General features: G+C 47.3%; 1 protein-coding gene across 1 annotated transcript; it reads left to right on the top strand.

The window, feature by feature from the left end:
* The first annotated feature begins 954 nt into the window (after nt 1-954).
* Nucleotides 955-26,418, top strand: LOC115458276 (tumor necrosis factor receptor superfamily member 3-like). Its single transcript, XM_030188139.1, has 10 exons — nt 955-1,279; nt 3,435-3,531; nt 6,632-6,757; nt 8,342-8,500; nt 10,502-10,595; nt 13,427-13,509; nt 21,354-21,455; nt 24,408-24,433; nt 24,997-25,267; nt 25,363-26,418. Exons 1-10 carry the CDS (start codon nt 1,193-1,195, stop codon nt 25,608-25,610), a joined length of 1,293 nt encoding a protein of 430 aa, XP_030043999.1. The 5' UTR covers nt 955-1,192; the 3' UTR covers nt 25,611-26,418.
* The last annotated feature ends 996 nt before the right edge of the window (nt 26,419-27,414 follow it).

The raw sequence follows: 27,414 nt of genomic DNA, 5'->3' as shown, positions 1-27,414 counted from the left end.
TCAGATCTTGTATCCCACTGGATTACAGAAAGTTCACTATCCTTTCCTTCAGTAACATCTCGATTATTCTTACCACCACCAAGGTTGAACATATCAGCTTTTAGTTACCACATCATCCTCTCTCTTATCCTGCATAACATCCCCTGTTTCTAAGACCTATTACACACATCTTTTAGAAGACCTGCCATTATCTATCTAATATCCTGGAATGAATCTCATTGGGTCCCACGGCTCTGTCTATTTTCTGTTTGGCAAGCCGTTCATAAACACTTTCTTCAGTGAACAGTTTGGTATCTGCACCATCCCAATATCTATTTTTGCCAGTCATCTGCGGACCTTCTCCAGGTTTTTCTTCTGAACACTGAACAGAAATATTTGTTCAACATTTCTGATCTTCCGTCATCACTTTCCACGCATTGGCTCTCAGCATCTTTAATTCCACCTCTGGCTTTCCTCCTCCCCCCCCCCCCCCCCCCAATGTCTTGTCATCTCGCTTTCTTTGTACCTCACCCTGAGCTTGGATTTGGACTATGTATAACATGAAAATCACACATTTCATTAGCACAGCAAAAGAAGGGACAAAGTCAGTCTCTCTGTCCAAGATGCCTTTCCGAGAGGAGTGGAGGGATTGGGCAGGTTGTTTCTCAGGATTGTCACTGGCTGCTTGAGGGGAAGGAGCTCAGGCAGTCTCTCAGAGGAGGAAAGCACAGGCTGCATCTCTCTGAGAAGAGGGTTGGGAGAACACTGCCTGTCTAGCATTGAGTTGTATGTGTCTGTCTGAGGGGAAGGAGACTGTTGGCTGTTTTTAAGGACAGGAAGGCCCAGGGCTGCATGAGTTCTTCTGACAGGAGGGGAAGGCTGTCTGCCTCTCAGCAAAGCCCAAGGCTGTTCTCTCTCTCTCTGTCAGTTCCTGGCAGTGATTGTGAAATCGCCTCCCGTCAGCCTCTGCCTGTTATCCAGCCCTCCCTGTTCCTCTCAGAGCCCTAGGCTCCTGCAGTTTCACTTCCAGAAGCAGCAGTTTCCGGCTCGGTGTGTTTGGAGATGTCCAGAAAAGTGGGGTAAACCCTGGCTAGCCACAGGCCGGGGAGTCAGGGCAGGGGGCAATGCATTCTGTCAACTAGAACTGCTAAAGAATTATCCTCGGTGCACTTCCACCTCTACAACACAGACAAGGGGGACCAGATTTGGTGAGATGACTGCAACTCAGGCCTTCCTCCTCCAAGGAACCTGGCTGCTATTGGCTATTCTCTGGGACTTCTTACCCACTGCACCTGCTCAGGTAAAACGGTGGACAGAGCACAAAATCTGCAACTAGATCTCAATAGCCCAAGGATTCACGTTCTTTATGCACTGGTTGGCTGGGAGAGGCAGAGATAGTGCTGGGCAGACTTATACGGTCTGTGCCCTGAAAATGTCAGATACACAAAAAGTAGCACATATGAATTTATCTTGTTGGGCAGACTAGATGGACCGTGCAGGTCTTTTTCTGCCGTCATCTACTATGTTACTATGTCACTTTGGTGGCACTGAGTTTTCAGTATCCTGGATCTGCTGCTATGGGGCTTTGGTTCCTCTAATGGACCCTAAGCATGTTACACAAGCATGCTATTTTCTAATTCTAATGGAGACAGCTGTCCGTCTGTAAGGGAGACTAGACAAACCATGGGTCTGATCCAGTATGGCTGTTCTTATATTTTGACACACACAGAGCTGTCTGTCTCTAAGGGACCCTGGATATACATAAACACAGAACCCTCTTTCTAATAGAGCTTGGCTATAAATATTCACACAGAGCAGTTTATTTCTGTGTAATGGATACTGGGTATATAATACACACAGAGCGGTCTGATTTTACTTATTTATTGGGATTTATTAACCACCTTTATGAAGAGATTCACCCAAGGCGGTGTACAGTAGGTACAGTTTAACAGACAAATTACAATTTTGTTAACAGCATAACAATAGTAAAATGTACAAGTAGAGAAAAACTTGAAAATAGCAAATTCAAACCTAATAGGACTGCCATGGAACAGGATCCAAAATATACACATTCAACAGTACAGCGAAGGGCGACGAAAATGATAGCGGGGATGGGACGACTTCCCTATGAAGAAAGACTAAGGAGGCTAGGGCTATACAGCTTGGAGAAGAGACGGCTGAGGGGAGACATGATAGAGGTATATAAAATAATGAGTGGAGTGGAACAGGTGGATGTGAAGGGTCTGTTCACGCTTTCCAAAAATACTAGGACTAGGGGGCATGCGATGAAACTAGTGTAGTACATTAAAAACAAATAGGACAGAAGTTTTCTTCACCCAACGCATAATTAAACTCGAATTCTTTACCGGAAAACGTAGTGAAGGCAGTTGGCTTGGCAGAGTTTAAAAAGGGGTTGGACGGTTTCCTAAAGGTCAAGTCCATAGACCGCTACTAAATGGACTTGGGAAAAATCCACAATTTCGGGAATAACATGTATAAAATGTTTGTACGTTTGGGAAGCTTGCCAGGTGCCCTTGACCTGGATTGGCTGCTGTCGGGGACAGGATGCTGGGCTCGATGGACCTTTGGTCTTTTCCCAGTATGGCATTATTTATGTACTGAAATTCACATACCTGAGATACAATATGATGTAAGCATAATATCTAATGAGGACACACTGGACCATTCAAATAACATACCTACGATACTAATGCTTTTCTATAATATAACTTACCCTATAGCTGAGGGGCCAAATGCAGACATATAGATGGGGACAAGATGGGTGGTACAGAGTCAGTTGGGATAAATGGGTGACTAAACTAAAGGCAACTTTTTTGTATAGTTAATCACGATATAAAGGACTTGGTTTAAGTTACAGTGTGTGTAGTAAGCTAGTCCAGGTGCAGAATGAGTGTATAGTCAGTCACCCTAAGTATTAAAGGCTTGAGAAGAGCCAGGGTTTCACATGCTTCCTGAAGTAGAGGTAGTCTCAAGTTACACATAACCCCTCTGGGAGTAAATTCCAGAGCCTGGGGGTTACTCCTGAGATGGCACACTGGCGGGAATCACATCCTACGATTTAATTTTTATTTTTGTTACAGTTGTACCCCACGCTTTCCCACTCCTGGCAGGCTCAATGCGGCTTACATGGGGCAATGGAGGGTTAAGTGACTTGCCCAGAGTCGCAAGGAGCTACCTGTGCCTGAAGTGGGAATCCAACTCAGTTCCTCAGTTCCCCAGGACCAAAGTCCACCATCCTAACCATGGATCTTGGGTATAATATGCAAACTTAATCATATACACAGAGAGCTGTCTAATTCTGAGTAATGGATCATTGGTATATAACACACAGAGAGCTGTCTAATCCTATTTACTAAGCCTGGGTATACTGTGGATGATTTTAAAATGTTCCCATAACACACCATATTTATAGTCTTTCTTTCTTTCTCTTTTAGTTGTCCCCATACAAGGTTAAGGATCAAGACGAGTGTCCAAATGCAACTAAGTATTACTTGAAAAAGAATGGATTGTGCTGTTCTCGCTGCCCCCCAGGTAAAGGCCACATGTTCCTCCTAAAGAGATGTATTCTGGAATCTGTAGGACAGAAGAGCTACGAGGAAGGACAAATGATAGGGAACGGAGGGAAATGAGCGGGAGGCCAGTAGCAGACTGCATGGACGAGAGGAGAGTGCAGCAGAACAAGAAGATGCGGGAGGGAGAAGAGACTGCAGGAAGTAGTAAGGTGCATGGGAGGGAGAGAGAGGAGAAAGGGAGGGCAGGTAGTGTGTCTGGGAGGGAAAGAGAGGTGAAAGGGAGGGCAGGTATTGTGTCTGGGAGGGAGAGAGAGGTGAAAGGGAGGGAGAGAAAGGGAGGGCAGGTAGTGTGTCTGGGAGGGAGAGAGAGGTGAAAGGGAGGGCAGGTAATGTGTCTTGGAGGGAGAGAGAGGAGAAAGGGAGGGCAGGTAGTGTGTCTGGGAGGGAGAGAAAGGAGAAAGGGAGGGCAGGTAGTGTGTCTTGGAGGGAGAGAGAGGTGAAAGGGAGGGCAGGTATTGTGTCTGGGAGGGAGAGAGAGGTGAAAGGGAGGGCAGGTATTGTGTCTGGGAGGGAGAGAGAGGTGAAAGGGAGGGCAGGTATTGTGTCTGGGAGGGGGAGAGAGAGGAGAAAGGGAGGGCAGGTAGTGTGTCTGGGAGGGGGAGAGGGGGGAGAGAGAGGAGAAAGGGAGGGCAGGTAGAGTGTCTGGGAGGGAAAGAGAGGTGAAAGGGAGGGCAGGTAGTGTGTCTGGGAGGGAGAGAGAGGTGAAAGGGAGGGCAGGTAATGTGTCTGGGAGGGAGGGAGAGAGAGGAGAAAGGGAGGGCAGGTAGTGTGTCTGGGAGGGAGAGAGAGGAGAAGGGGAGGGCAGGTAGTGTGTCTGGGAGGGGGAGAGAGAGGAGAAAGGGAGGGCAGGTAGAGTGTCTGGGAGGGAAAGAGAGGTGAAAGGGAGGGCAGGTAGTGTGTCTGGGAGGGAGAGAGAGGTGAAAGGGAGGGCAGGTAATGTGTCTGGGAGGGAGAGAGAGGAGAAAGGGAGGGCAGGTAGTGTGTCTGGGAGGGAGAGAGAGGTGAAAGGGAGGGCAGGTAGTGTGTCTTGGAGGGAGAGAGAGGAGAAAGGGAGGGCAAGTATTGTGTCTGGGAGGGAGAGAGAGGTGAGAGGGAGGGAGAGAAAAGGAGGACAGGTAGTGTGTCTGGGAGGGAGAGAGAGGTGAAAGGGAGGGCAGGTAGTGTGTCTTGGAGGGAGAGAGAGGAGAAAGGGAGGGCAAGTATTGTGTCTGGGAGAGAGAGAGAGGTGAAAGGGAGGGAGAGAAAGGGAGGACAGGTAGTGTGTCTGGGAGGGAGAGAGAGGTGAAAGGGAGGGCAGGTAGTGTGTCTTGGAGGGAGAGAGAGGAGAAAGGGAGGGCAGGTATTGTGTCTGGGAGGGAGAGAGAGGTGAAAGGGAGGGAGAGAAAGGGAGGGCAGGTAGTGTGTCTGGGAGGGAGAGAGAGGAGAAGGGGAGGGCAGGTAGTGTGTCTGGGAGGGGGAGAGAGAGGAGAAAGGGAGGGCAGGTAGAGTGTCTGGGAGGGAAAGAGAGGTGAAAGGGAGGGCAGGTAGTGTGTCTGGGAGGGAGAGAGAGGTGAAAGGGAGGGCAGGTAATGTGTCTGGGAGGGAGAGAGAGGAGAAAGGGAGGGCAGGTAGTGTGTCTGGGAGGGAGAGAGAGGGTGAAAGGGAGGGCAGGTAGTGTGTCTTGGAGGGAGAGAGAGGAGAAAGGGAGGGCAGGTATTGTGTCTGGGAGGGAGAGAGAGGTGAAAGGGAGGGAGAGAAAGGGAGGGCAGGTAGTGTGTCTGGGAGGGAGAGAGAGGTGAAAGGGAGGGCAGGTAATGTGTCTGGGAGGGAGAGAGAGGAGAAAGGGAGGGCAGGTAGTGTGTCTTGGAGGGAGAGAGAGGTGAAAGGGAGGGAGAGAAAGGGAGGACAGGTAGTGTGTCTGGGAGGGAGAGAGAGGTGAAAGGGAGGGCAGTAGTGTGTCTTGGAGGGAGAGAGAGGAGAAAGGGAGGGCAGGTATTGTGTCTGGGAGGGAGAGAGAGGTGAAAGGGAGGGAGAGAAAGGGAGGGCAGGTAGTGTGTCTGGGAGGGAGAGAGAGGTGAAAGGGAGGGCAGGTAATGTGTCTGGGAGGGAGAGAGAGGAGAAAGGGAGGGCAGGTATTGTGTCTGGGAGGGAGAGAGAGGTGAAAGGGAGGGAGAGAAAGGGAGGACAGGTAGTGTGTCTGGGAGGGAGAGAGAGGTGAAAGGGAGGGCAGTAGTGTGTCTTGGAGGGAGAGAGAGGAGAAAGGGAGGGCAGGTATTGTGTCTGGGAGGGAGAGAGAGGTGAAAGGGAGGGAGAGAAAGGGAGGGCAGGTAGTGTGTCTGGGAGGGAGAGAGAGGTGAAAGGGAGGGCAGGTAGTGTGTCTGGGAGGGAGAGAGAGGTGAAAGGGAGGGCAGGTAGTGTGTCTGGGAGGGAGAGAGAGGTGAAAGGGAGGGCAGGTAGTGTGTCTGGGAGGGAGAGAGAGGTGAAAGGGAGGGCAGGTAGTGTGTCTGGGAGGGAGAGAGAGGTGAAAGGGAGGGCAGGTAGTGTGTCTTGGAGGGAGAGAGAGGAGAAAGGGAGGGCAGGTATTGTGTCTGGGAGGGAGAGAGAGGTGAAAGGGAGGGAGAGAAAGGGAGGGCAGGTAGTGTGTCTGGGAGGGAGAGAGAGGTGAAAGGGAGGGCAGGTAATGTGTCTGGGAGGGAGAGAGAGAAGCAGAAGACAGGACAAGGAAGGTGGCGGGCTAGTGGGAGGGAGGGAGGGAGAAGCACTGGATCCATTGCCCCGTGTAAGCCGCATTGAGCCTGCCATGAGTGGGAAAGCGGGGGGGGGGGGGGGGGGGGAGGGTACAAATGTAACAAATAAATAAATGTAGGCATCAGGAGAGTGACAGGGTGTGTGTGAGAGGCAGGGTTGGGTGAGGAGAGTGAGAGGTGAGGTGAGGAGGATAGGTCAGAAGAGGCAAGGTACAAGGGAGGAAAGGAGAGTTTAGATGGAAAAGATAAGGAAGGACAGTGGCAGAGTCTGAGGGAAGGAAGAAAGGTGGCATGGTGCATTTATATGTTTTGAGAATCTCTCTCTCCACCCAGGATACTTTGCCAGTGAGACCTGCATTCCTGGGAGGGATACAACCTGTCTCCAGTGCTCAAATAATATGGTCACTGAAACCTGGAATTACTTGCCAAAGTGCTTTCTCTGTCCAAAGTGTGAATCTGGTGAGTATATATAAACTACTAACCTCTGGGGAAGGAACTGGGAAATAATGATTCCCTTGAGCTCAGTCAGGGAGTCAATCATAGGTCCAGGGATTATTGGTGAGGTGAAGAGAAATAAAGTGACTCCTTCAGTCACACACAAAGGGTCATTGACAAAGTTCAGGACTGCAACTGCAATATGGAAAAATAAAATAAGTACCCCAAAGTCACACACAGAGACTAAAATGGTCCCTTAAAGATATTTCATACTGTTTTGGTAATACTTCAAGTCAGTAGCAAAATCTGAGAGCAGGTGTCTAGTACAGTCCAGAGGAACCTGATGCTAGGAGGGGACAGTCAGAGGATTTGGTTGGGAAGAGCAGAGATTTCCCTGAGGATGATAAGGGACAGACTGGTGTAAAAGGTCTGGTGGGAGACTTATTATCTTGAAAGGGATTCTGTAAGGCACAGGAAGACTTTTGTTTTTTTGTTACATTTGTACCCTGCGCTTTCCCACTCATGGCAGGCTCAAAGCAGCTTACATGGGGCAATGGAGGGTTAAGTGACTTGCCCAGAGTCAGAAGGAGCTGCCTGTGCCTGAAGTGGGAATCCAACTCAGTTCCTCAGTTCCCCAGGACCAAAGTCCACCACCCTAACCACTAAGCCACTCCTCCACATGGAGTAATATGATCAGATTTCCTCAGGCTAGAGTAGCCCTAATAACTTTATGTAGGCAAACCCTGCCATAAAGAATTACAATAACGTAGTCTAGAGACTAGTAATGTTAGAAGGGTAGGAAAAGAGGAGGGCTCAAGGAATGATCCGAGAGACCAAATTTGTCTTTAAAAAATAGCAGTTGGAGATTGTGTTAGAATGTTTCTATGTTTCTAAATCTGGTTTTTGAATGTAAGTCTCTCATGGAATACAAACTAGAGTATTTTCACGGACTCCTTAAACCAAAGACTGGTTCCTTTGATGCAGATTGGATGGGAAGTAGTGGATGTCTAGACAAGAAATTGTGTTTTACTTTCAGTTCATTCACAGGCAGCCAATCAACAATTGTGTCCTGGTGGCCATAGGGGTGTCCATGAGAGGGGTGGGGGTAGGGCAAGGACCTGGATGTCATGCGCATAGATGAAAAATGTAAAGTCAAGGGACTGAACCAAGAGTGCAAGTAATGCGAGAAAGGGGGTTAAGCCCAGAATGGAACCCCGAGGACAGGAGGATTTATCAGATGAATGGACCATGAACTTCCTAATACTAGGAGCTGAACCAAGAAAGGTCAGCAAAGTCTATGGAGCAGCAAGGATTGACCAGGTCACAGGCTGTTGATAAATCCAAGGAGACTAGTGTAAAAACTGAGATCGCCAACATAACCCAGCTTAAGAACCAGGTTCGCTCCTGTCATGGTATAGACAAAACTAACCCTTTAGAGACATTTTCATCCCCTGCTCCTCATGGGAGTCAGTGAGAAAACAGATAAAGAAACTCCCCTGAGGTCAAAGACACTGAGTTAGAGGTCAGGCACAAACATTGCCCTAAGTCCTTGCTATGGGCAGCTTGGATGATTTCTGAACTGTGTTTGACTTTTCTCTTCCTCCACAGTTCTAGGCTTCGAAGTGGCTCTACCTTGCAATCTCACACACAAGACCAAGTGCAGATGTGTGAAAGGAACACACTGCATCACTGCAGACACACAAGACGAATGCACCCACTGTGAATCGGACTCTGAATGCCCACCCGGGACAGAAGTTTCCATTCCAGGTCAGAACTTACAACTGCTCCAGAAAACTTTCCTCAGTGCTATAGATATCTAGCTTTTACATATCCTACTTTGTAGACTCCCCAGTATGGGAACCTCAGGGACCCAGATAAATGGCTCTTCTGCACCAAGTCCTCCCTAGTACTACAGCTGACCCTCCCCAGATTCAAAGATCCCACACTCATTACCCCAAAGCTGATCCCTCCAAGTTTCCATGGAAAGCGAATAGAATGTTGTGTATTATTAGAAAAGGTATGGAAAACAGGTATGAGGATGTTATAATGCCGTTGTATCGCTCCATGGTGCGACCGCACCTTGAGTATTGTGTTCAATTCTGGTCGCCACATTTCAAGAAAGATATAGTAGAACTGGAAAGGTGCAGCGAAGGGCGACGAAAATGATAGCGGGGACGGGATGACTTCTCTATGAAGAAAGACTAAGGAGGCTAGGGCTTTTCAGCTTGGAGAAGAGACGGCTGAGGGGAGACATGATAGAGGTATATAAAATAATGAGTGGAGTGGAACAGGTGGATGTGAAGTGTCTGTTCACGCTTTCCAAAAATACTAGGACTAGGGGGCATGCAATGAAACTACAGTGTAGTAAATTTAAAACAAATCGGAGAAAATATTTCTTCACCCAACGCATAATTAAGCTCTGGAATTCGTTGCCAGAGAACGTGGTGAAGGCGGTTAGCTTGGCAGACTTTAAAAAGGGGTTGGACGGTTTCCTAAAGGAGAAGTCCATAGACCGCTACTAAATGTACTTGGAAAAAATCCACAATTCCGGGAATAACATGTATAAAATGTTTGTACGTTTGGATAGCTTGCTAGGTGCCCTTGACCTGGATTGGCCACTGTCGGGGACAGGATGCTGGGCTCGATGGACCTTTGGTCTTTTCCCAGTATGGCATTACTTATGTACACATTCACTGCCCTCGAGCTGAGCCCTCTCCAATAATACAGCTTCAACCCACACTCACTGCCCCACCCCCAGCTGAGCCCTCCCCAGTACTACAGCTTCAACCCACACTCACTGCCCCACCCCCAGCTGAGCCCTCCCCAGTTCAAAAGCCCATTAGGGTTATCAATTTTTTATAACGGAAAATCACACTTCCTGCCTCTGTCTCTTGTTTCTTCCATCTGAGTCTGTCACAAGGAGTTGGACAAACAGGGCAACTACCAGCTTCCCTCTGGGGTTATTTTCTGGCCTGACAGTGGGCTTGACTTGCAGTTGTTGGTAGTTGCACTAAGCAGTCAGTGGGCATGAAACTGAGAAGCACAGGGCAGGGAAAATGTACCCAAGAAATAAACATGGGAAGAGACCCTCATCCTATGTCCCCTTTCACTATTCCCTCATGGCCCCTTCCTTCCACAGCACATGGACCTTGTATTCTGGCAACCTTCTAGAGTTTTCTTAGCTTTTCCAACTTCTCTTTTCCCTAATCTGCAGAACCTTTCCCATCTCCTCCCTCCATGGCCATGTTACAACCCAGGACCTCTGCCCCTCCAATGGCTTCATTTTTCATACTTATCTTTGTTAAACTCTCAATATGACCTCCCTCCCTTCTAGCCCCCCCCCTAGCAATTCCAGGCTCCTGTCCTTTAACTACCACTCCCTACAGCCCCTTCCCGGCCATGTGTGTACATGGGCTATGGTACACACTGCAATGACCCCACCCCTTGATTGGGAAACCTTAGTTACAGGAAGTTTGCTTTGGAGAAGGGAATTTAATTACTCGAGGCACATTTCTTTGGTCACAAGAAGCCCATGCATGAGCAGGGGGCAGAGAGGGGCACAGCATCTTAACATTGAATTCTGTTTCTGGAACTCTGTGGAAGATCTGTTCCCTCCCACACTGATTTTGTACCTCTGCCACCAGCCTATCTGCTGCTTGACCAAAGAGAAACCATCCAGGATGGCTGAGAAGCCCTGTAGGCACCACATGAAAGTTGATGCATATAATATTAATCACATATTTCTTCTTTTTCTCTCTCTTCTCACAGGAAACGGCATTTCTGACACCGTCTGTATGCCCTGTCGACCTGGCTTCTATCAGAATGAGTCTTCACTTGAGTCAGCCTGTCAGCCCCACACCAAGTGAGTTCTCCAGAGTCACGAAGGAGGCGTATGCCAAACTGCTCATACGCCAGAGCATTTCCCAGTAGCTACTGTACCCTGTCCTGTTAAGGCTGGAGAGATATGGAAAAGAGGCTGCTGCAGTGAGCAGGCCTCAGCTCTCATGAGTGGAGGAGCCTAATGGTTAGTGCAGTAGGCTGCAAATCAGGGGACCCGGGTTCCAAACCCACTGTGGCTCTTTGTGAGCCTGGGCAAGTCACTTAACCCTCCATTACCTCAGGTAGAAAAGTTAGACCGTGAGCCCACTAGGGACAGAGAAAGTACCTGCATATAATTTATAAACTGCTTTGATTGTAGCACAGAACGAAAGTATATTTCAAGGTTCACTTTATTTGATTATCCGTTTAAGGAACATCCATCAAAGTGGAGTACAAAAAACAAAAACCGTAACACAATGTTAGGAAAGAACTCAATTATTATAAAGGAAAATCCAACCGTCATGTCTCCAAACCTTGGCACGTAATCCCAACCACACAGACCAAACAGGCCCTAAAGCCTATTAAGAAGTAAAAGTAAAGGTTTCCTGGAAAAGGCAAGTTTTAAGGGACTTCTTAAAAGTGAGCAAAAACTAAAGACGTAATTGGATTGGAAGCTAGTTCCAAAGCAATAGTCCAACCGCGTTAAACATAGAATTATGAAAAACGACCAAAGAAACTTGGAAAGACAGAATGACCAGCTGAGCTTTCTGAATGGACTAAAGAGTCCACAAAGGAGTGTAGGGAATCAAATACTGGGACAGAAATTGAGGGGAACCTGGATGAGGGTTTTTATGCTCCAAAACCAGTATCTTATATGTTGTACTTCAATTAACTGGTAACCAATGTTCGGCCTGTAGAAAATGCATTAACCGTAACTCTCAGTCCAATAAATGGTGCAGTGTGATCAGTGTAGTGTCCACTGCAGTGCACAGGCTTTGCCTCTTCACTCTCATTCTCTTTCTTGTCTAATGCAAGAGCACAGGCCCTGACTCCTCCCTCTCTTCCATGCAGTGTCTAGCTCAGTGCACAGGCCCTGACTCCTCCCTCTCTTCCATGCAGTGTCTAGCTCAGTGCACAGGTCCTGACTTCTCCCTCCTGTCTGTGCAGTGTCTAGCTCAGTGCACAGGCCCTGACTCCTCCCTCTCTTCCATGCAGTGTCTAGCTCAGTGCACAGGCCCTGACTCCTCCCTCCCGTACAGTGTCTAGCTCACTACACAGGTCCTGACTCCTCCCTCTCTTCCATGCAGTGTCTAGCTCAGTGCACAGGCCCTAACTCCTCCCTCCCATCCGTGCAGTGCCTAGCTCACTACACAGGCCCTGACTCCTCCCTCTCTTCCATGCAGTGTCTAGCTCAGTGCACAGGCCCTAACTCCTCCCTCCCATCCGTGCAGTGCCTAGCTCACTACACAGGCCCTGACTCCTCCCTCTCTTCCATGCAGTGTCTAGCTCAGTGCACAGGCCCTAACTCCTCCCTCCCATCTGTGCAGTGCCTAGCTCAGTGCACAGGCCCTGACTCCTCCCTCCCGTACAATGTCTAGCTCACTACACAGGTCCTGACTCCTCCCTCTCTTCCATGCAGTGTCTAGCTCAGTGCACAGGCCCTAACTCCTCCCTCCCATCCGTGCAGTGCCTAGCTCACTACACAGGCCCTGACTCCTCCCTCTCTTCCATGCAGTGTCTAGCTCAGTGCACAGGCCCTAACTCCTCCCTCCCATCCGTGCAGTGTCTAGCTCAGTGCACAGGCCTTGACTCCTCCTTCTCTTCCATGCAGTGTCTAGCTCAGTGCACAGGCCCTGACTCCTCCTTCTCTTCCATGCAGTGTCTAGCTCAGTGCACAGGCCTTGACTCCTCCTTCTCTTCCATGCAGTGTCTAGCTCAGTGCACAGGCCCTGACTCCTCCCTCCCGTCCGTGCAGTGTCTAGCTCACTACACAGGTCCTGACTCCTCCCTCTCTTCCATGCAGTGTCTAGCTCAGTGCACAGGCCCTAACTCCTCCCTCCCATCCGTGCAGTGCCTAGCTGAGTGCACAGGCACTGACTCCTCCCTTCCGTCCGTGCCTAGCTCAGTGCACAGGCCCTGACTCCTCCCTCCCAACCGTGCAGTGTGTAGCTCAGTGTGTAGGCCTGCCTTTTTACTTTTTCCATCAGTGTAGTGTCTATAGTATTGCTCCAACCTTGCTTCCCCATTCTCTATCTTGCTTTATTGCAGTGCCTGGTGCAATGCACAGTCTACGACACCTCATTCTCATCCTCCGAGTGTAGGCCTGGGCTCTTTACCTCCTCTCTCTCTTCAGTGCGTCATCTGGATTATTGCACAGGCCTTAGCTCTTCGTTCCCCGTCTCCTCTGTGCAGTATCTGGTGCAGTAAACAAGCCTTAGTTTCTTCTTCTCTTTCAGTGCCTGTTATAATTTATTTATTTATTGCATCCCACATTTTCCCACCTACTATTTGCAGGCTCAATGTGGCTTACATAGCACCGTGCTGGCGATCGCCAGTTCCGGTATGACAAGTACATAGTGATAATATGGTAGAGATAATGTGTGACAGACACATTATGGAACAGGAAAGGAGAAGAGTTATGTTATGTCCACTTCGAGTGTTAGATTCATTAATGTGTAGATACCAGCTTTCTTCCCTCTCTTTCTTCGGTGCAGTGTCTGGTGCAGTGTGCAGGCCATGGCTCCTCATTCTCACCCTCTCTTCATGCAGTGTCTGGTCACTGGTGCAGTGCAGAGCCCTCAGCTTCTCCCTCTGTCTTCTCATTTTGGTGGCAGTCAGATTTTGTGATCTTAATTTGTTTTTCTCTCCCTACAGGTGCACAGCTGGTCTCGAGATTCACATCCCTGGATCAGCTAGTTCTGACTCAAAGTGTGTTCCAGTTCCCAGGAAGGAACCAGGTAAGGATTAGGAGAAAGAAAAGGGGAGTCCCTAGTGAAGTAATCCCTTTTAATCCACCTCTCTGTTTTGTGTTTTTCCTTCCATTGATATATCCTCTCAAATAATAGCCTGAATTTAAGAGGGATACCCCATGAATTAACTGCAAGACCATTTGAGGAAAGGCTAAAGAGGTTAGGGCTCTTCAGCTTGGAAAAGAGACGGCTGAGGGGAGGGGATATGATTGAGGTCTATAAAATCCTGAGTGGTGTAAAATGGGTAAAAGTGAAACAATTTTTCACTCTTTCAAAAAGTACAAATGAAATTACATGGAAATACTTTTAAAACAAATTGGTAATGGCAGATTTGGACAAGTTTCTGGAGGAAAAGTCCATAGTCTGTTATTGAGATGGACATGGGGGAAGCCACTGCTTGCCCTGGGATTGGTAGCATGGAAAGTTGCTGCTAATTGGGCTTCTGACCTGGATTGGCCACTGCTGGAAGCAGGATACTGAGCTAGATGGACCATTGGTCTGACCTAGTATCAGTGGCGTTCCTAGGGGGGGCTGACACCCGGGGCGGATCGCCGATGCGCCCCGCCCCCCGGGTGCAGCGTGGGCCCCCCCCGCAAAAGGACACCCCCCACGAAGGAACCCCCCCGGGTGCACGCCGCTGGGGAGGGGGGTGCCGCGCGCGCCTGTCCTCCGTTGTTCCATGCTTCTTCTCTGCCCCGGAAGAACGCCACTGCCTAGTATGGCTATTCTTATGCTCTTATGTAACTACAATAACATGAGAAAAAATATATTATAATTAACAGTGAAATCAAATTCTAAAATATAGAAAGGAGAAAAACAAGTGCACTTCCCAGGCATTCATGGAAGAAGAAGAAGTAGAAGAGAGCATTTATTTAGAACTTGCAAAACTAAAGGTAGACAAAGCCATGAAGCCGGATGAGATACAACCCAGAATACTGCAGGAGCTCTGAGAGGTTCTGGCAGGTCTGCTGAACAATGAACTTACTAGATCCATGGGACTGGTTCCACAGGACAGGAGAAGGTTAGCTGTGGGTTCTCTTCACAAAACTAGTAACAGAGAAGAGGTGGGAAAAGTGACGGAGATGGAACTGAAGAAAGGAATAGTGAACCTTCTACAATCCAGTGGATTATAGGATCCAAGGTAACATGGCTTGACCAAAGGAAGATCATGGCAAATTAATCTGCTGTCTTTGATTGGGCAGCTAAATAGAGGATGTGCACTAGATGTAGTTTGTGGATTTGGCTTTTGATACTGTCCCAGGAACCCAGTAAAGAAACTGAGCGGCCTGGGATGGAGTCTAAGGTGGACAGGATTAAAAATTGGCTGGGATGGAGTCTAAGGTGGACAGGATTAAAAATTGGCTGAGTAATAGATGACAGAGGGAGGTGGTAAATGGAATTCGCTCAGCGGAAAGAAAGGTGAGTAGTGCGCAGTGCCTTAAGGATTGGTCCTGGGACTGATTCTGTTCAATATCTTTGAATGTGATTTTGCCAAGAGATTATAAGGAAAGCCTGTTGCTGCTGTTGACAACAAGAACTGCAAAACGGTGGGTCCCCTGGAGGACGTTCACAACATGAGATATAACAGTTCCACGCGCAGGGCCCAAGAGACAGGCAGAGCTTCGGGGTCTCAATGCGTGGATGAGGCAATGGTGCAGGGAGGAGGGTTTTAGATTTGTAAGGAACTGGACAACATTCTGGTGAAAGGGGGGGGGGCTATTCTGGAATGATGAGCTCCACCTTAACCAGGGTGGGACCAGACTGCTGGCATCGGCATTTAAAAAGGAGATAGAGCAGCTTTTAAACTAGAAACTGGGGGGAAGGCCGACAGTCCTTCAACAGTGCATGGTTCGGAACAAGGTATCTTTCAAAGATATCACCAAAACAGGGAAGACAGGGTATCCCGATACCGAGGTTGCAATAGAGACCATAGAAGACCAGGTGTCTTTAAATAAAAATCAGACAAAAGATTGCAAATTAATACTGTCAACTGCTGAGCAAAATGTAAATAGGAACAACAAAAATAGTTTGAAATATCTATATGCAAATTCCATAAACCTAAGGAATAAGATAGGACAATTAGAATATATTGCAGTAAATGAAAAATTAGATATAATAGGCATCTCTGAGACCTGGTGGACGGAGGATAATCAGTGGGACACTGTCACACCAGGGTACAAATTATATCGTAGTGATAGGGTGGATCAAATTGGTGAAGGGGTAGCATTGTATGTTAAGGACCTTGAATCAAATAGACTGAAAATTCTGCAGGACAGAAAACACATCTTGGAATCCCTATGGATTGAAATTCCATGTGTAAAGTGGAAAAGGATAGTGATAGGAGTGTGTTACCATCCGCTTGATAAGAGTGATCATAATATGATCAGATTTGATTTTGGCTGTGGAGTAAGTACACACAGGAAATCCAATACGTTAGCATTTAACTTTCAGAAAGGAGACTATGATAAAATGACAAGAACAGTGAAAAGAAATCTTAGAAGAGCAGCTGTGAAGGTCAAAAATTTACATCAGGCATGGATGCTGTTCAAAAACACCATCCTGGAAGTCCAGGCCAGTTATAGTCCATGTATTAAAAAAGGAGGAAGGAAGGCCAAGCAACAGCTGGCATGGTTAAAAAGTGAGGTAAAGGAAGCTATTAGAGCAAAAAGAAAATCCTTCAGAAAATGGAAGAAGGATCTGACTGAAAATAATAAGAAAAAGCATAAGGAATGGCAAGTCAAATGCAAATCGCTGATAAGGAAGGCAAAGAGGGACTTTGAAAAAAAGATTGCACTGGAGGCAAAAATACATAGTAAAAACTTTTTTAGGTGTATTAAAAGCAAAAAGCCGGCAAAAGAATCAGTTGGACCACTAGATGACCAAGGGGTAAAAGGAGCAAAGCCATAGCAGAGAGATTAAACAAATTCTTTGCTTCGGTCTTCAGAGTCCCTCCAGCTGGAGGCTACACTTTATCTCGAGTTTCCATGGAATTGGAAATGTATTATTATATACATTATCCTCCACCTTCACAGAGGAAAATTTGTGAGAGATACAGGTGCCAGAAATGGGGAGTGGAAGATGGCCTATTCAAAACTGACGAGTCAAAGAAACTGAATGAAATCCAGGACACCAAGATGCAACAGAATAAATTGACTTTTGTCATCTCTGGGAATGTCTAGATTAATCAGAAAAAAACGTAGACTTTAACACCTCTAGTTTCATTCTGTTCTTGAAAGTAGCATTTATGTAAATAATCCCATCCAGAGTAAACAGCAGCGTCATAACTTAGGTCACATTTCTTCTTAAGGTGAGTCCAATGAATTCACACTGCTTATTTGAAGAGATAATAAGGCTTTCCGTAATAGATAAGAATTGAACACAATAAGTCTTTCACCATCTCCCTGAGGGAAAATTAACCAACCTCAACCAACCAACACTTCATAAAGAATTTTCCACAGTTTCTAACTCCACTCTCATCCTTTATTATAGCCATCTAACTTTTTGGGATTTGAGCTATTTCCCACATCTTTTATGGTTTATAATACCTTATTTTCAAGATCATTTGTTTGAGAAGACAAAGTATTCACAGCTGGATGAACAGTTTCACCAAGTCTGAAATTGCAAACCAGATTGTTTTTAAAGTCATTTCAGCAGGTTTGGTTGTTAATGTCCCTGACAAATGTACAAGAGTGTTTTCAATATCTCTTATCTCCAAGCTGCCTTCAGCCCTTTGGCCAGTAACAGGGCCGCTCTCCTGTCAGGGTTTTACACTCTCCTCCAAAGCCAAAACCAGTGCACTGGATGTTAACAGCAATCAGGTCACCACCACTTGCTCTGGAAGATCTGCCCCACCACCCTTCCTGCTTCAGGACATCCACCTGACTCTGGCAGACAGTGATCTGGGATCTCAGGCAAAGGCCGAATTCTTTGGTCTGGACCAAGGGTTGGTTCACTCCCAGCACAGCTGTCTCCTCCTCCTTGAGTGCTCCAAGCAGGACATTGCTTGGACCAGACTGTGTTCCTCCTCCATGGACCATAATTGAATCAATAGGGCCCATCATGGGGACAACCAAAGATTTTTGCAGACACAACAGCTTACCCCTGTGCTTGCCCATACCAAGAAGAATGAAAAATTCCAGAGAGGTAAAAGGAGAGTGAAGGAGTAGCCTAGTGGCTAGTGCAGCAGACTGAGAAGCTGGGGAAGAGGGTTTGATTCCCACTGCTCCTCCTTGTGACTCTGGGCAAGTCACTTAACCCTCCATTGCCCCAAGGTACAAAATAAGTACCTGTATATAATATGTAAACTACTTCGAGTATAATCACAGAAAGCTGGTATATCAAAATTCCCCCTCCCCTTTCCCTGATTCCAGGTACCATGGAAGTATTCTGCAATGTGGCAGCCATTTTGGATCCATCCCAGATCTTAGCATTCTTAAAGCAGGGTTACCAATTATCCTGACCTGTCCTTTCTGTAGGGATAGGATAGTTCTACCACAACTTTACATTCCAGTGGCATTTGAAACTCACCCTACAGTAGGTCAACGTTGATAGAATCAGAAACTTTTGTAAAGTCAATAAAACATGCAAATACTCTACCAGAAAGGTGTTTATTTTATATCTGTTAATCAGTCTCTATAAAGTAAAGATGAGGTCAGCAGTGGTTTCGGAGGAACCAGTTCTGACATGTGCAGACTTTTGCTGCTTCTTGGGAATTTAAGTATTAGTTTGCTTTAGGTCAGTACAGAACAATTTGACACAGATCCCCCTATGATGGTTTGGGTTAGGGGGGTAGACTGGTGTAATCAAGCTGTCTGACAATGTGTTGGGTCAGTATATCTTTATCAGGTGGTGACCTGTCCGTGTACAGTGGAATGGATAGATGGACAGCTTTAAATTTGATATGTGCCTCGTAAATGCAAAGCTCAAAGTGAGTTACATTCAGGTGCCTGAGCTGAGCTCTTTCCCTGTACTTGGTACTTACAGTCTAAAGTTTGTACTTCAGATGAAAGAGTAAAGTGAGTTGCCCAAGGAATGACAGTGGGATTTGAACCCTGGCTTATCTTTTTTTTCCCTTATAGCACTAGGTTCCCTCCTCCTAGGTTTTTGTGAGTTCTTGCCTTCCATTACCTTTTATTGGTTTATTTGGCTCACACTTTTTCACAAGTAGTTCTAGGCAAGTTACATTCAGGTCCTACAGGTATTTCCCCTGTCCTTGAAAGGGAAATGGGACTTGATACACCGCATTTCTGTGGTATTTTGAACTACATTCAAAGCGGTTTACATATATACAGGTACTTATTTTGTACCTAGGGCAATGGAGGATTAAGTGACTTGCCCAGAGTGACAAGGAGCTACAGTGGGAATCGAACTCAGTTCCCCAGGATCAAAGTCCACTGCACTAACCACTAGGCTACTCCTCCACTCATTCCACCAATAAGAGCCAACCTCATCAGTGATGTCACAATGGCTTGATTGCCCGATACTTGGCTCACTTCTGATATTGTGATGTCATAAGGGAAAGGGGGAAAGGGAAATGGGACTTGATATACCGCCTTTCTGAGGTTTTTGCAACTACATTAAAAGCGGTTTACATATATTCAGGTACTTATTTTGTACCAGGGGCAATGGAGGGTTAAGTGACTTGCCCAGAGTCACAAGGAGCTGCAGTGGGAATCGAACTCAGTTCCCCAGGATCAAAGTCCACTGCACTAACCACTAGGCTACTCCTCCACTTTACAATCTAAGTTTGTACCTCCTGAAGCAATAGAGGGCTAAATGAGTTGCCCAATGTCACAAGGAACAACAGTGGGATTTGAACCCTGGATTCTCAGCACACTGCACTAACCACCAAGCTACTCCTCTGCTCTGCTTGTTTTCCTGACACTTTCCTCTGCTTCTTAGTTATTCTGGTTTTCAGTTGGAAGCCAGGTTGAGATATGAGACTATCATCTTTAATTCACATCTCCATGGGAATTTCCCCCCTCTTTTATAACCCCCCCCCCCCTCCCATCTGTCCCCAGCACATCTTCCCTGTTCATTGCAATGACAATCTTCAGACAGAACTATGCAATCCTAAACTCTGAGGACTTGCCCAGTTCATGCTTTAGCCCCCACCCTACTCTTCCCCTCCTCTACACATTCATCCACAGCTAGCATGTCTCTCCCGCCCATTAGAAAGCATGAGTATCTTCAGCCCCAGCTGACACAGGGGGTAGAAACTTTAATGCCTGGATCAAACTATAAAAGTCACCCAGTCACTAGCTGGCAGCCCCTTTCCAGACTGCTTAATTCATGTTCTGAGTGCATCCATTTAAGCAGCTGCTGGGTTGCTCATTTGCCAGACTTTAGTTTAACTTTCAAACAATTTTTATTGGTGGTCAAAGAGAAAACATACAAATTAGGAATCACAAAAGCAGCTCTAAGAACAAAACTAATGAATACACAAATCAATCAAAATCACATAAGTAAATAAGTATTGCCACACTGGGACAAACCAAAGGTCCGTCAAGCTCAGCATCCTATTTCCATCAGTGGCCAATCCAGGTCACAAATACCTGACAAGATCCCGAAAAAGTTCAATACATTTTATGCTGCTTATCTCAGAAATAAGCAGTGGATTTTCCCCAAGTCATAGTAACATAGTAGATGACGGCAGAAAAAGACCTGCACGGTCCATCCAGTCTGCCCAACAAGATAAACTCATGTGTATACCTTACCTTGATTTGTACCTGTCTTTTTCAGGGCACAGACCGTGTAAGTCTGCCCAGCACTATCCCCTCCCCCCAACCACCCGCCCCGCCTCCCACCAAATGTTCGTTTGCGGATTAATACCTTATTAAATCATTTTAATAATGGTCTATGGACTTTTCCTTTAAGAAGCTGTCCAAACCTTTTTTTAAACCCCGCTTAGCTAACCACCTTTACCACATTCTCTGGGATGTTTAATTACACATTGAGTTAAGAAACATTTCCTCCAATTCATATTAAATTTACTACTTTGTAGCTTCATCGCATGCCCCCTCGTACTAGTACTTTTTGAAAGAAGTAAACAAACGATTCACATCTACATCACCTCCAACTCTTAAAACTGTCCAGGTATACAGATGAGTAGAAATCAAATAAATGAATATTTGAGTATCCCCAAGTATATAACCAAGATCCTCCCCCATCCCCTAGTTAAATCCCGTCCTTCCTCGGGTTGCGATATAGACTTCACAGTCATTAGAATATGAAACTTCACTCCCGAAGCCTGCCAAGTCAGAGAGGACTTGGACTCTTATAGCCCACCCCGACCTAAAATTGCTCCTGGGAACATCCTGCCAACTCCCCCAATCAACCACCCCTATCCTCATCCCCCAGACTTTAGTTTAATGAGTACCCCATGTCCGCCTGGTGATCCGGATATACTTCTTTTCCAGGTTCCAGTTTGAATGATTTAATAGAGCTTATGGTTGCCAACTGATTTCCTCATAAAAACAAGACTGGATGAATCCTAATGATCGTCTCTGGAGTCAGTTGGCAGCTCCAGTTTGGGGGGGGAGTAATTATATTGGCACTTTATTTAGCTTTACTACCCCCACCACCTTGCCTACAGCTTGCAGCTCACCTTGGCTCATACAGACTGTAGGAGGTTGGGTGAATGGGGTTCAATGATGTCCGGGAGTGGGATATGGGGGTTGGGACAGTTAAGCTGCTGTTGAATCCTCACTTGGGCTCTCTGGGTTTGCACCAGGGAGGGGGTGAACAGAGAAGGATAAGTTGGTGCTGTAGCTCTGAATATAAAGAGCCCCTTGTTTTAAATGATTAGGACATTAAAAATCTCTCTCTCCCAGATTACAGGCTTCTTCTCATTACCATCAGCTTCCTGGCAGCTCTCCTCTTCTCCATCATCATCATCATTTGTTCCCAGAGAAGGATCCTGCACAGAAAGCTGAGTAAGCATTCCCTCACCTCCAAAGACCATCCCTCCCTCCACCATCCCCTTTAGCTGCCTCCCTCCATCTACAACCAGCTGTTCTCCATCATTCACTGCAGTAACCCTGAGGAAATTCTAGTTCTCAAGGGCTGCACACTGAGTTTTAACAAATAAGCATGAAATAGATTTGAATACTCAGTGCCTCAATAGTATGCAAATCAGTCTCATTCATATTCATTATGGATATCCTAAAAACCTAACCATTGTGCAGCCTTCAAGGACTGGAGGTTCCCCACCACTTCCCTCCCTCACAGCGGGTACTTCACCAATGTTCCTTCCATCTCTCCCAAAGCTCCTCTACCATCCCTTCAAGTTCCCCCTAAACAACCAGAGCACCTTCTCCACCATCACTCTCAACTCCCTCCACCATCAACACTTCACCATTCCCTAAAGTCCACAGAGCCAACATCTCCCTCCTCTCTATCTCCCCTTCACCCAGGACTCCTCCCCTCCTCTACATATCCATCCACAGCTAACATGTCTCCCCCTCCTCTCTATCTCCCCTTCACCCAGCACTCCTCCCCTCCTCTACACTTCCATCCACAACTACCATGTCTCCCCCTCCTCTCTATCTCCCCTTCACCCAGGACTCCTTCCCTCCTCTACATATCCATCCACAGCTACCATGTCTCCCCCTCCTCTCTATCTCCCCTTCACCCAGGACTCCTCCCCTCCTCTACACATCCATCCACAACTACCATGTCTCCCCCTCCTCTCTATCTCCCCTTCACCCAGGACTCCTCCCCTCCTCTACACATCCATCCACAGCTACCATGTCTCCCCTCCTCTCTATCTCCCCTTCACCCAGCACTCCTCCCCTCCTCTACATATCCATCCACAGCTACCATGTCTCCCCTCCTCTCTATCTCCCCTTCACCCAGCACTCCTTACCTCCTCTACATATCCATCCACAGCTACCATGTCTCCCCCTCCTCTCTATCTCCCCTTCACCCAGGACTCCTCCCCTCCTCTACACATCCATCCACAACTACCATGTCTCCCCCTCCTCTCTATCTCCCCTTCACCCAGGACTCCTCCCCTCCTCTACACATCCATCCACAGCTACCATGTCTCCCCTCCTCTCTATCTCCCCTTCACCCAGCACTCCTCCCTCCTCTACATATCCATCCACAGCTACCATGTCTCCCCCTCCTCTCTATCTCCCCTTCACCCAGCACTCCTCCCCTCCTCTACACATCCATCCACAGCTACCATGTCTCCCCTCCTCTCTATCTCCCCTTCACCCAGGACTCCTTCCCTCCTCTACATATCCATCCACAGCTACCATGTCTCCCCCTCCTCTCTATCTCCCCTTCACCCAGCACTCCTTACCTCCTCTACATATCCATCCACAGCTACCATGTCTCCCCTCCTCTCTATCTCCCTTCACCCAGCACTCCTTACCTCCTCTACATATCCATCCACAGCTACCATGTCTCCCCCTCCTCTCTATCTCCCCTTCACCCAGGACTCCTCCCCTCCTCTACACATCCATCCACAACTACCATGTCTCCCCCTCCTCTCTATCTCCCCTTCACCCAGGACTCCTCCCCTCCTCTACACATCCATCCACAGCTACCATGTCTCCCCCTCCTCTCTATCTCCCCTTCACCCAGGACTCCTCCCCTCCTCTACATATCCATCCACAGCTAACATGTCTCCCCCTCCTCTCTATCTCCCCTTCACCCAGCACTCCTCCCCTCCTCTACACTTCCATCCACAACTACCATGTCTCCCCCTCCTCTCTATCTCCCCTTCACCCAGGACTCCTTCCCTCCTCTACATATCCATCCACAGCTACCATGTCTCCCCCTCCTCTCTATCTCCCCTTCACCCAGGACTCCTCCCTCCTCTACACATCCATCCACAACTACCATGTCTCCCCCTCCTCTCTATCTCCCCTTCACCCAGGACTCCTCCCCTCCTCTACACATCCATCCACAGCTACCATGTCTCCCCTCCTCTCTATCTCCCCTTCACCCAGCACTCCTCCCCTCCTCTACATATCCATCCACAGCTACCATGTCTCCCCTCCTCTCTATCTCCCCTTCACCCAGCACTCCTCCCCTCCTCTACACATCCATCCACAACTACCATGTCTCCCCCTCCTCTCTATCTCCCCTTCACCCAGGACTCCTCCCCTCCTCTACACATCCATCCACAGCTACCATGTCTCCCCTCCTCTCTATCTCCCCTTCACCCAGCACTCCTCCCCTCCTCTACATATCCATCCACAGCTACCATGTCTCCCCCTCCTCTCTATCTCCCTTCACCCAGCACTCCTCCCCTCCTCTACACATCCATCCACAGCTACCATGTCTCTCCTCCTCTCTATCTCCCCTTCACCCAGGACTCCTTCCCTCCTCTACATATCCATCCACAGCTACCATGTCTCCCCCTCCTCTCTATCTCCCCTTCACCCAGCACTCCTTACCTCCTCTACATATCCATCCACAGCTACCATGTCTCCCCTCCTCTCTATCTCCCCTTCACCCAGCACTCCTTACCTCCTCTACATATCCATCCACAGCTACCATGTCTCCCCCTCCTCTCTATCTCCCCTTCACCCAGGACTCCTCCCCTCCTCTACACATCCATCCACAACTACCATGTCTCCCCCTCCTCTCTATCTCCCCTCACCCAGGACTCCTCCCCTCCTCTACACATCCATCCACAGCTACCATGTCTCCCCTCCTCTCTATCTCCCCTTCACCCAGCACTCCTCCCCTCCTCTACATATCCATCCACAGCTACCATGTCTCCCCCTCCTCTCTATCTCCCCTTCACCCAGGACTCCTTCCTTCTCTATAGCTCTTCTTACAGCCTGCACCTTCCGCTCCCCTTTATCTATTTGTATTTATTTAATTAGTTTTACAACTTGTGATTCAATATTTTCTTTACTTTTGAACAGAAACCCTGATGGATGAGAAGCCTCAGGTAAGACTAGAAGAACAGAGAGGAAGAGCATTTCTGAATGTGACATAATGAGTGTAGAAAGTTACCACTAGGCAGCCAGTTCTTTGCTTCTCTGTAATTCTAAACCGTGAAGATCAGTGTCTTCTGGTCAGAGGTTGAAGTATTTATTTTTATTTATTTATTGCATTTGTATCCCACATTTTCCCACCTATTTGCGGGTTCAGTGTGGCTTACAATACATAGTGAATGATGGAAGTACAATGTGTTACAGTACAATTATGGGTTACATTATGAGGAGTTATGGGAAGACAAAAGTCAAGTCAAAATCGTTTGGGGCGTAGAAACCCTGGAATGTTACAATGGGGAAAAGATAGGGCGATAGAACAATAGTAAGAGAACATAGGGTATAACATTTTTATCTGTGGGTGGAGTTTTAAGTGTTGTGAAAATATGGGGTAAGAGAATTCAGAAGAGAGTGTATTGATGCATTTCTATTAGTGTGTTTGGACTTCATGTGTTTTGATCCTTGCAATAAATTTTCTCAAAGAGATAAGTCTTCAATCGTTTGCGTCCTTCCTTTACAGCTGGTGCAAGAGACTTTAACTGATCCCCCATCACCAAACTCCCCAAAGAATCCACTCCTTCAAGACAATCTGAAAACTTTAGATCCTTCCACCATGCATGTCCCAATCCAGGAGGAAGAAACTCTGCTGAGGAGCACATTCCCCCAAAGGAAAGTCACCCAGTCAGAACCACAGGGCTACAGGGAAGCAGAGCACAGCAAGGACCTACCAGAGACAGCTCCAGAGGAGCAGAGATGTGTAAGAGACTGGCAGGGTCAGCGAGTCACTGCAGGTAAGAGAGAAAGGAGCATGGCCAATGCTGCAAAAAAAACAAAAACCCTGCAATGTTTTAATCCTTCCTTTCTATGTTCTCCTCCGCTTTCTCAGGATCTAACAGTGGCTTACAAATGAACGGTCGCAGTATGACATTCAATGGAAACGTTTATGTCTACAATGGGATGGACAGCAAAACTCCTGAGCTCCTCGTTTGCAGCCCCCTCAGCTCTCCAGAGCCTCCAATGTCCATGCCAAGAGCAGGGGAATTGCGCCTTGTGTCACCTCGGCAGGAAGATGGGAAAGAGATGCACATGTCAGTGGAAGAGGACTACATGGGTCTGACCTCGTTTCCTATATAGTGAGGAGAAAAGGCATGACGACTGCTGCAGCCCCCAGCAGAGGAGACTCACCCTACACTAACATCAACGCAGTGAAAATGATGTGAAGGAAAGCAGGATCTTCTGAGGACTTCTGGGGCGCATCACTCTCTCAGGTGGAAACTGGAAATGTTGGGGCGTATTTATCCTTCTCTTGCTGTCCTAGAGCTTGATGCCCTGGACAAGGGAGAAGACAAAATTTAGGGAGTTCAAACCCCTTCTTGTTTGTAGAACATTTAGCAGAGCATCATCTGGGACCACAAGAACTGGTAGGACATATTGTACAATATAGATACACCCCTCTACGTGTATTACTTTCAGTGAGTGAGGGTGAGGACCTGTCCCAACTCTGCTCTTCTGTATAATCATACCCCCTCCCCCCCCCCCCCCCCCCCGATATTCAGCCAGTTAAATAGCGTTTAGCTGGCTAATCACTACTATTCAACTGGAGATATTCACGCTTAGCACATAGCAGCTAACCTGCTATAATTGCTCAATATAGCCAGTTATAGTGCTAATATTCAGTGCTGGGTTTACTGGTTAAATAGGTCCACCAGACAGCAGACCAGTCTTTAACTGCTAGGAAATTAACCAGTTAGGGCTGGTAGTCATGGCCGAGTAGTTAAGGCAATTAACTTGAAATCAATTCAGATCTCCCTGCGCACGTTCAAATCCTGCTGACTACAGGGCTGCAAATTTGTTTAGCTCTAGAATTCGCTGCTGGAGGATGTGGTAACAGTGGTTAGCATATCTGGGTTTTTTTTAATGTTTGGACAAGTTCCTGGAGGAAAAGTCCATAGTCTGCTATTGAGACAGACGTGGGGAAGTCACTGCTTGGCCCTGGATTGGTAGCATGGAATGTTGCTACTATGAGATTCTGCATGGAATCTTGTCACTCTTTAGGATTCCAGAATCTTGCTATTCTTTGAGGTTCTACATGGAATCTTGTCACTCTTTAGGATTCCAGAATCTTGCTATTCTTTGGGGTTCTACATGGAATCTTGTCGCTCTTTGGGATTCCAGAATCTTGCTATTCTTTGGGGTTCTACATGGAATGTTGCTACTCTTTGAGATTCTGCATGGAATCTTGTCACTCTTTAGGATTCCAGAATCTTGCTATTCTTTGGGGTTCTACATGGAATCTTGTCACTCTTTAGGATTCCAGAATCTTGCTATTCTTTGGGGTTCTACATGGAATCTTGTTGCTCTTTGGGATTCCAGAATCTTGCTATTCTTTGGGGTTCTACATGGAATGTTGCTACTCTTTGAGATTCTGCATGGAATCTTGTCACTCTTTAGCATTCCAGAATCTTGCTGTTCTTTGGGGTTCTACATGGAATGTTGCTACTCTGAGATTCTGCATGGAATCTTGTCGCTCTTTAGGATTCCAGAATCTTGCTATTCTTTGGGGTTCTACATGGAATCTTGCTACTCTGAGATTCTGCATGGAATCTTGTCGCTCTTTAGGATTCCAGAATCTTGCTATTCTTTGGGGTTCTACATGGAATCTTGTCACTCTTTAGGATTCCAGAATCTTGCTATTCTTTGGGGTTCTACATGGACTGTTGCCACGATTTGGGTTTCTGCCAAGTACTTGTGACCTGGCTTGGCCACTGTTTGGAAACAGGATACTGGGCTAGATGGACCAATGGTCTGACCCAGTACGGCTAATCTTATGTTCTTAACCAGTTAAGTTCTGGCGGCCAAAAAACCCCCTGAATATTCAATGCCGATCACCGGAAATGGCCCGGCATTGAGTATCTGGGATCAGTGCTGACTGCCTCCC

Source organism: Microcaecilia unicolor, chromosome 14 (genome assembly GCF_901765095.1).
Source record: "Microcaecilia unicolor chromosome 14, aMicUni1.1, whole genome shotgun sequence".
NCBI classification, from domain to species: Eukaryota; Metazoa; Chordata; class Amphibia; order Gymnophiona; family Siphonopidae; genus Microcaecilia; species Microcaecilia unicolor.
Note: the sequence above shows the minus strand (reverse complement) of the source record. Positions and strands in the feature narration are given on the sequence as shown.